Raw genomic sequence first — 10,419 nt, forward strand, 5'->3', positions numbered from 1 at the left:
TTTAACTGCTCGGAGGGCAGAGGGCTTTGAGGGCACTGACTGCTGCCTAATCTCTAATGATCCTTCTGGAACTTTCTTCTGATACCTTCCGCAGACCAGTCCTGGATAGTTGGCCTCTGCTGACCATCCTACATCCTTTAGCAGCCCTTTTAGTATTTACCCTCCACTTGGCATAGTAAACTAGGTTTTTGAAAGCATAGGTGGCTTTAATGACTTAATAAGGATGGGTGTCTGTGTCAGAAGTGGCTAGAGTAGCCTTTTGGGGGGCCCATAGCTGGTGTGTTAAATTAAGAATATGCATATTGTGGCTGGCTGAAGAAGAAGATACAAGCTACACGGGATCAGCAGGAAGCTCCCTGAGCACCTGAGCTCCCCCTCTGGGGAAGGGGAGGCCCTGGGGTTGTTTTGACTCAAGGTGCAATTTCAGTACACTCACTTGAAGAAAGTCAAGTCCCAAGGTTTATTACTTACACATGCCAGTGAGGCCGGGGAAGGGCAGTCCTCTGGGCCTGGTCAGCAGTGAGCAGGAGACAGAGAGAGCGGGGCAGGCACCTGTTACTTAAAAGGTGGTTGAGGCAGACATCACTTACGTTTTGTGGGCTCAGCTCTAAGTGCTTATTTTATTTTTTAATTTTCTCAAAGATTTTATTTATTTATTTATTTATTTATTTATTTATTTATTTATTTATTTATTTAGTACTCAAGTAGGGGGAGGGGAAGGAGAGAGGGGATCTCAAGGATACTCCACGCTGAGTCCTTCCCAGGACCCTGAGATCATGACCTGAGCCCAAATCAAGATTTGGACAACTGAGCCACCCAGGTGCCCCTGTAAGTGGTTATTTTAACAGGTGCTGCAGGAAAAGCAAAACAGGAACTTAGGGTGGAAACCTGAAGCTCAGGTCCTTATGTAAATGTGCAGACTCTGTGGGTCTGAGCAGGCTTGTCAGGCTGAAAAATGCCCAGGTGGCACCTGAGAATGGCTGTTTTCTCATCACAAGCTCACCTGCTAACAGTGTAAAAAATGAAAAGAAATCAAGCCGTTTTAAATTGCATGCATTTACTTAAATAAGCTCCTTCAAAATCTCTTATCAATGTACCTGTCCATGATATTCAGAAGGCTGCTTAAATTTTACTGTTACATAACATTCAAAGAGACTGTTGATTTGAAATCACTAGTGAGTTTTAGGTTTGTTGAAGATTTAGATTTCTCAAGATCTATTTATCAAAGATTGCCACCCTCATTCTGGTCATGAGGCAGTTCCTCAGTAAGGCAAATAAGGCGAGGAAGCCAGTAGGTGAGGAATCACATTTTGAACAATGGAGCCTCAGAAGGGAGTTCAGATTCAATATAATCGTCCCCTCATTATGTTCTCTTTCCAAAATGCTACTTATGGAGTCTTCTTAAATCTTTTTTTTTTTAATTTTACTTTTTACAGGCATTTAACAAAAACAACTTGATCCTAGAGGAAAGAAACAAATACTTCAACCCGCATCTCAGTGGGAAGACCTATTCTAACGCCTACTTTACAGATCTCAATAATTACGATGAGTACTAATAGCTGTTATATTTTTGGCTCCTTGTAATCCCCCACCTCCTCAAGCCCTGCTCCATGACTACCCATGTTTCCAAGGCTTCAGAGATGAAGTTTGGATACATTTCAAGTGCATTTCAAGCCACGAGTGTCCCATTGCTGCCAAAAACAGACATCTTTAAAAGCAACAAAAATCTAAATATGATGTCTTGAAAATCTGGTCTAAATGCTTGATCATTGTTGAATGAGCCATGGCGTGAAGTTTTGTTTTGTTTTGTTTTTATTGTGTCCAGTCCATTTTTCTAACAAGTCAGTTGTTTTCTTGAGCTTTTTAATATATGTGCCACCCACATGGGAAAGGAGTCTTTAGAAATAGGAATGTCTTCCTGCTTTTGAGCATAAATCTTCATGATGTTCTAATTCAAGAAAACAGACACTTCAACTAAGAATCTCCCTCCCTCCACAAGGAGTGTTAGGTCCATAGTATTTGATAAAATGAAGGATATGAATGTGGCTGTATAGTTATTCACCATGGATCTCCCATCTTCCCAACCTGGGTAAGTCCGTGGAATCCTTGAAAGCAACTTGCGTGTTTGGACTTGGAATGGTTCTCGCCTGAGCAAAGGCAGGAAATCATCCTGGCTTGTGTCTGCAGAGGTGATGGTATGAGGTGTGACACACTCTTGACCCCTGGTCTTGATGCAGTTACTGTGTTATCCCTGGTGGAGGTGAGCGTGAAGACCAGAGGCGCAGACATAACGAAGGGTCCAGTGTTCTGCACGATGCTGCAAGGCTAGCCGTATTCTCACTTCTGGACTTCACAGCATTCCAGGGAGCTCCTCGCCCTGTGGTAGGCCCGGAAACCCACCTGTCCGGTCCATAGTAACATCCTGAAGAGACATCTATAAAACCACTACTTATTCACCATTGGACATATGCCCTGTCTAATGTCCCTGCAAGGAAAAATCGTGAAGATTCATGACACCAATGAGGAAAAGTATTAAATATTAAAAATACTTTGAAGTATAAAATGGAACCAACTTTTTTATTTCCTATGGTACAGAAAGGATTGAAAGAAATGACATTTAAGGAAAGCAACTTTTTATTTTCTATCTCCCGATAGAACTCATGTATAGCAGTCAGCCACTTCCCAGAGCATTACTGATGCGTAAGGCTGGCTTTCTGCAGCCCATCGCTGTACATATTGAAGTGCTCCCCGAGTACCCAGCTGTCATTTGCTGCCTCCAGGTCAGGCAAGGAGGAGACGTTTGGTTCTGGTGCCTTGTGTTTCTATCTCAATGCTGCCCTCCCCTCCACCCCTCCCTCTTCTCCTGCATGGAGGCAAGAGCATTTCAAGATGTACCTGGAGAAAGCAGGGACGTAAGGTTTTCAGTGATCCCTGTGGTTCTGAGCACTGACACTGCTAAGCATTTCAGAGTGTTATAATACTATTCATAGAGGTCCCCACAAAGGAAAAACAGCAGGATGAATTACTCATAAACAGCTGATAAATAATACATGGCAGCTGGTTGAATAATGTTTGAAAGTCAGAACCAGATTGAAACTGTTCATCGATGCCCTTGGGCATTGCAATAAAGACCTGTGTGGATGGTGAAACATTCTTATTGCACAGTGAACCTTCAGATTTGTGGAAATACACAGCACGGGCATTGAGGAACGCAGACTTATCAGCACACGTGTTTGTGGCCTATCCAATGTAAAGAAACAATTTCAGAAAGTGTTGGGGGAAAAAAATCCCATGTTGAGTCATGAGTATTGCTGTATTGAAAGTGTTCTCATGCACCCAAATTTTCAGAAGCGACTCTACAAAAAGTCAAGCTTAAATGGCAGTTGGTCTCCAGGAGGTCTGATAGATTGCAACTGAATGGTGTTCTGGGTGTTTCCAGCAGGGAGTTCATGTTGCCTCTCTCCTGCGTGGCTGGTCTGCTGTGGGGGTACTGCTTGGTCTGGACACACACAGCTGAAGTCTGGACTCAGGAGATGAAATTCAGCCAGATGGTTTCCTCATTGTCCCCCAGCTGGATTTGCACTGGATGCTTCAACTAGTGTCATCACCTTCGTTTAAGAAAAATGTCCCTACCACAAAGCACATCACAGTTGTTTTTGGATCCCTCTCTACAGTGTTTTCTAAGCTTAAACGGTCATTTTATTTCCCTTAGGAAAGAGAATACTAATATTTTGAGAAAGCATCCCTGGACCTGATTAGAAATGTTTTCTAAATGCTATCCACGCTGGACCTCAGTCGGTGCCCTGTGGTGACTGGGGACAGTGCCCATCCTCCCCACAGAGTCACATACTCCAGGAACTTAGCACGGCAAAGAAATGCTCTCATTTTTGTTCCCTGCCTCTCTACTCAGAGGATAATTGCACTGGCTTCTCTTTCTGTCTGTATGTCTCTCTCACATTCTCATTTCACAGAATTTCAATTTGTTTAGAGTAATTTTAACTATATTCTAACGAGCTATGGAGTAACTTTTGCTTTTCCATCATTGTGTGGCTATTGCTCATGGGCGTGCCTCCCCTCCATGCCTCTGGTTGTTTCTTGAGCCCCAGGTGGGCTTTCGCAGGGGTGCCTACCACCTCGCTGGCATCTCCTCCCGAAAGTAGCTCCCTGGAGGCTGCGGGCTTTGCTATTTCTCTGGGTCAGATTTTAAATTTCTAAATGACTTATTCTGTCTATTTTTTTCTTACTTCCTTCCTTCCTTCCTTCCTTCCTTCCTTCCTTCCTTCCCTCCTTCCCTCCTTCCCTCTCTCCTTCCTTCCCTCCTTCCCTCCTTCCTTCCTTCTCTCCTTCCTTCCCTCCTTCCTTCCTTCCTCCCTCCTCCCTAGTACAAGCAGCACCCTCTCTGAACCTAACATCAAATGACAATAGTCACGGTTTAATCTGGAGGGCTGTTTCTGGATAGGGTGGCAGCTGGCCCGGTTTTCCCGAGGAACCTGGCTCTGGGCTCACACTCACACTCTGGGAGGGAGTCCCAGGGGCAGGGCTGCTCAGGGTCCCGTCCACCCCCCCCCCCAGTCCCCAAGGAGCGCTGTGGGCCAGCGGCCGGAGGAGCCCGGCTGTCACCCTGAGGACGGGGCTGGGACTCGGGACGAGCTGGGCCCCCGCGAAGCCTCGCGAAGCCCCGCGCCCACCGGACCCTGCGCTTCCCGCGCGCAGGCCCAGCTCGCCCGGCCCGGGAAGGGGCGCCCCGGGGCTCGGGGGCTCGGGGGCGGGGGACCCGGGTCCGGGCCCAGGGACTCGCCCAGGGACTCGCCGAGTGATGCCAAGGAGAGGAGAAGCGACGGTGGGAAGAGGGGGCTGGGAACGTGGGGACCCGGCGGCTCCCAGCTGAGCGTGGGGCGGGTCCCGGGGGGCGGGGGACGGGACCGTCCGGGACCCACCGTCCAAGGGCAGGAGGTGGCCCGGCGGTGGCCTTACAGCTCTGCAGGTGGGTGAGAGCCGTGGGACTCCGAGCCCAGCGTGGGTGCGTCCCCCGGAGGCCTGCGGAGAACTCGTGGTCGGACCCGCTTCCAATGAGGGACAGAGGCCCAGGGGGGGTCCCGTGTCCCCGGGCTGCCTGCGGGACTCCTGCGTGTGAGCAGGGCTCGGGGAGGTGTAAGTGTATCAGGTCAGCACTCAGCTGATCGCTGCATAAACTCCCCCTTAATGCGCACTGAAGATACAGTCTTGATAGTGTCGGAATTCACAAATAGCTTTATGCTTCTTTATGATATTTACTTATTTCCAGAGTAAATCATGAACATGTCCCCAGCACTGTGAAACCACCTTCGGCAGGATGTCCTTTACACTCCGTTGGGGTTTTCTGGTGTGTAGCAAATGGGGCAGCTCCATTGCATTTAGCATTTCTGCCTCACAGGATGGCTCTGGGGCACCCATCCAGGGAGGAGAGGTACCAGTGGCGGGTACAGGGAATGCTTCTGCCTTAAAGCAGCCATTCTCCACAGAGCAGGACTGTCCGACTGTCCCTAAGCCTCCAACAATCCATGTTTGTGAAGGTGGGAATTAGAATGGAAACCATAAATCAACTCATGCAAACTCTCTGCTATTCTTTTTAAGATGATACAAAGTGGAATTCACAGATTGCGTTGCCATGCCCAATACATCCCTACTACTGCTTCCATTATGTCACAGCAACTCTTGTCACGTGGTGATCATATGTTGACACACCATTGCAAATTTGAGTACCTAGGATGATCTGTTATCAGAAAACAGAAAGCCATTCTGAACACCTTGCTTCTCTGGACGATGGGTATGAAATGGGAGAAGATAAAGTTACAGTCACTTTGACCAGAGAAATGCACAAAAAAGAATGCCAGTTATTGCACAGCACGTCGCCATGTAAGATAAAAGATTTGGAAACCAGAAACCATTGTGGAATTTATCTCTGCTGTTCTTCCCTACTGAGGTCATTAATAATAATTGATTTAAAGGCTCTTTGTAATTCTACATATACTGACAAAGTATTCATTTTATCTGTTTTGCTAACCTGGTAAAACACAGGGAAATAAGTTGCTAGAATCCTTGCTTTTCCCTTCAGAAACTGAAAAATAATTAACAAGATGCAATGTTGGATTATTGGCAGGGATTTCTATGATGACTATTCTATATTCCTTTTTTTATGGACTTATATTAAAGATGTGTTATACCTATTTTGAGGAACAGATGGATCAAGGTTTTTTCATCTATCATATGTCACATTATCAAAATATTGGTACATTTTACAAAAGCATCAGGAAGGGAGATTGTTCTCTCTTGAAAACATAGCTTACACTGCACAGGAGACTTAGAGCATCGTCAAAACTGAATGCAGAGCCTGACCCAGTGTGTATAGTTCCTAGTGTAAGCTGCCTTATAGTATTTGCAAAAGATCATACTGGTTCTGCCATTGAAAGCAATCAAGCTGATTACCCATGACCAGAGTCAGAATTGATTTTTGTTCAGGCAAACAGGTTTTATTGTATTGACATGAGGAGGGTAAATAGCTAAGGATATTTTTAAAACCTGGAAGGAACAGAGTAGAGATGGAAAATTACGCTGTGGCACTTCTTAAACCAAATTTTGGACAGGCAATACCATCCACTCCGTCTCTTTATATTGAGTAAGATGTCTGAGCCCAGCAGTTGGAACATGATCCTGTTCTTTTTCAGCTTCATGGCACCTTAATGCCAAATAGTCCAAATGGAGGGTGAATGGTAGTTCAAAAGGTAGTTCAGACTGGTTCAAATGTGCGATAAATATAAGCTGGGAGCAAAATCTGGATTCTGAAAAAGCCAAACTGTACTATCATGTTGCTAAGAAGAGAGCATTGTTAGCCGTCCTCTGCTAGTGCACAGTTTCATTTCCTATAAAAAGTTGCCAGTGCCTTGTTTAAGATGGTGATTTATCATCTCCTCTGGATATTAGTGGTTCCAGTGCGAAGCAGAGGATTGATTGGCTACACTTTGAAGAAAATCATTCTTCTATGTCTCTTTGAACTCAGGAATAGAAAACGGCCAAGGAACACATCACAGATGTGGTGTCTGCCCCCTACCAGGGAGGGCGTGTGGCATCAGAACAGGTGCAGACAGGTGTTCAGAATTCGGGTTATTGCCTTCCAGAAAGTGACATCACTTTACTTTTACATCGTCCACAAAACACCTTAGTAACAGTGTTAGTCTGTCACGGGATGATGCCCTGCCTCTAGAAGGTAGAGTTTTTGTTACTGTCCTTCAGGCAAGTTGAGAGATTCAGGAAAATCAGGCTGCTGACAGCTGAATGCAGATACAGAATGGAATGAGAACCACCTAGAACTTTGTGGGCTTTTTGTTTTTGTTTTTGAGTCAATGTCAAAATTGTTTCACAACTACACAAAATTGTCAAACTTAATTTAGGTTAAGAAAGTTAACAGTATTTTCTCCACTAAGGGTGTTTTTTCGTATAGCATGACTGTTGGCCAAAATCAAAGTTGAACTTCTGTACTTTGAAAGAAAGCACAGGATGAAGCTTCAATGTGAGCATCTGCATTCCCCGCTGAAACTCTATACCATCTGCAAAGAAAATGCACTAACTTGGTCCATTGTAGGATTCTTCAAAAGTGGGTAACAAAGCTTGTGTGCTGCACCCCTTGACGTGACTTTGGAAAATCTTATAAAATGTTAAATGCTTCTTTCTGTGTTAATTTGCTGTTGCTGTTTTGTGACACAAAATAAACTTATTTGGGATTGTTTCATTTTTTCACTGAACCTTCTCCAAAGCCAACTTCAGCCCTTAGTAAACCTGCAGCAAGTTACTGACCTTAAAATTAATTATTAAAAGACAGTATGTATTAATCATAGTGGGGCTTCTTAGATGAGGTAGCATTGCCTTTCCCTTCCTTGAATGAGGAAATGGAGTGCCAGTTGCCCTATTGGAATCCTCATGGATTGCCAGAACTTACTTCACTGGGCCATTGGGTGCACTCTTTTTCAGTCCTTAAATTTGGTTTCAAGGTTTCACTTGAAACCTTGTTGTTAGAAATGTGTAATGCGACTTTCCGGTAGTCTTCCCTTTTATGCTTTCTGTTCATCAATTCATTGGTCTTAAATGCTCACTTGAGAGCTGTCCAGGTCTATACCCAAGAATATTGTTTAACGACACCTGACAGATCCATTGCTTTGAAAAATTAGTTTGAGATACCAACTGTGGCATCCCAGGCAGGGAGCTCATGAGCTGCTGCATTGGATCAATTATGGAAATTTGAGAAGAGGAAGGTCAAGGGTTACCTGCCGATCAGCAGAAACCAACTCACACCTGCTGCATGTCCCAACTCCGAGAAGAGCAAACATATTTGTAAGATAAAATGAGCTGTTATTACGGAAGGGGAAATGCCATGCTCACTCACTGCTCTTGGTGAATTGCCAGCTTCTATAACCCAGACCAATTAATCTTTATTTTTAAACAATAAATTCATGAAGAATGATCCTGAGTTCCATTAAGAGCGCGATCTCCCTCCATAGCATCCCCTCTGCACCATCTCTATCTGCCAACATTTTTTGGGACAAAATAAGAGAATCCTGATTATGTACAGTATAAATTGTATTATATTTTTTGTACTTATGTTTTATGTAAATAGTTTGTCTCATTTGATTGTATGTGAGCATTGAAATAAATCCTACCATTTAGGAAACAATTTAGCGGAATTGTTTTCTTGCCTCTATGCCCCTTTGCCCCAGATGTGGTAGGGTGTGACAGCACCTTGGAGTGAGTTTCATCAGAGTGAGACCTGGACAGCCTTCTGGCCAAACCCCCTAGCAAGCTCCTCTTTGTTCTTCAGACCCCAAGGCCTCTGGAGTGGTGGCCAGAGACTGCCCCCAGCAGCTTCACGATGATCCTACCACATACTCAAGGAGTGTTAGAAATGTTTCCATGGGCAAAAGGATATATGTGACAAGGAAAGCCAAACAGGGTTTTAATTTACTAGGATTTGCTATCAGGCACTGTTGATGCTTAATTCATGAAGTTATATTCATCTTCTCTCCAGCACATCATATTCCATTATTTCTTGCATAAAACAAGGTTTTTCTAGAATGAAAGCTGACTTTCAGCTAACATGAACACAAAAGATACCTGGCCCAGGAAAACCACTTTAGAGTGAGAGCCACATTTCATTTGGAATATCCAAGATCCAAGATCCCCTTACCTCTTTCGCTCTATCTTTTGCAACTGTTCAGTACACAGCTAAACAATGCAGTGTTTACAGGTACTGACTCCTGCAGTTGAAAATCCCTATATAATTTTGAACTCCCCCCCCAAATTTTACTAATAGCTTAGTGTTGACTGGAAGCCTTACCAATGACAGAAACAGTCCATTAACACATGGATTTTTTTTACGTTGTGTGTATTATCTACTTTATTCTTATAATGAAGTAAGCTAAAAGCAAATGTTATTAAGAATATCATGAGGAAGAGAAAATTTACAGCCCTGTATTAATAAAATATGAAAATCCATGCATAAATGGACTGCACAGTTCAAACTTGTGTTGAAGGGCCAACTGTGTATATACGCATATGTATATACACATGTGAATAAAAATGTATAATTTCATATGTATATATAATTTTTAATTGACTAAGAAGTTGATAAAGCCCATTTAATATGGAGGCCAAAATTAACATAATAAAGTAAAAATATATAGTGAAGCATGTTATTCTTATTAAACTGTTCTTAACCCAAAAAATGAAATACTAATTTTTAAATTTTTAAAAATCTGTATTTTGCTCTGGTCACACAGACTGACTGCACAGTCTAAAGACCTCTCTCCTATTAGAAGGTTGGATGTCCTTTAATGTGAAGAGAGTCCCAGAAGAATAATTTCTTAAAGCTTCGTGGGGAGTTCTGTTCTCCCCCAGTTCAACACATTAACTGTCCAGGAGTTTATTAGCTCTGGCTGCGCATTACCTGGAGAGATTTCTGCTTTGCTTTTAAATAAAACCCAGGTCCCTTTCTCAACTAATTCAGTTTGGAATCTGAGTATCTCTAGTTTATGAAATATTAGAATTTTAAAACATTCTGTGAAGAACCTACGTTTGGCTGTCAGTTTAGAAAGTGAGTAAAATAAGTAGGTGTTGTGTCACAATTTTCTTGTGATTATTTCACAGAATCTTTGTGTTTAGAGAGATCCATTCTGCTACTTAGACATTCTCACACGATGCTAATGTAACCAGCTCTTCTTTTTAGAGTCTACTTTGTTCTTAAAAAAAATAAAATTGAAATACAACTTAAAGTACTTCTTTTGGACCTATTTGAAATATATAATGTAAACTTCCATTTGAAGTGTCTCCCAGCACCCACCTTGTGAAGGAAGCAGAAATGATTGAGTGTCCTGACCGCAGAAATGTAGCTAT

The 10,419-nt window shown here is 43.3% G+C and overlaps 1 protein-coding gene across 9 annotated transcripts in view; it reads left to right on the forward strand.

Moving 5' to 3' along the window:
- Window positions 1-8,704, forward strand: part of SEMA5A (semaphorin 5A) — a 476,790-nt gene extending 468,086 nt beyond the window's left edge. For all 9 annotated transcript variants that reach the window (XM_055308003.1, XM_055308002.1, XM_055308007.1 and 6 more), the window contains one exon: window positions 1,437-8,704. In XM_055308003.1, coding sequence (XP_055163978.1) covers window positions 1,437-1,556 — 120 coding nt within the window. In that variant the 3' untranslated portion in view covers window positions 1,557-8,704. The remainder of the gene's footprint in view (window positions 1-1,436) is intronic.
- The last annotated feature ends 1,715 nt before the right edge of the window (window positions 8,705-10,419 follow it).

The sequence above is a fragment of the Nyctereutes procyonoides genome, unplaced genomic scaffold (genome assembly GCF_905146905.1).
Source record: "Nyctereutes procyonoides isolate TBG_1078 unplaced genomic scaffold, NYPRO_anot_genome, whole genome shotgun sequence".
Classification (NCBI taxonomy): Eukaryota; Metazoa; Chordata; class Mammalia; order Carnivora; family Canidae; genus Nyctereutes; species Nyctereutes procyonoides.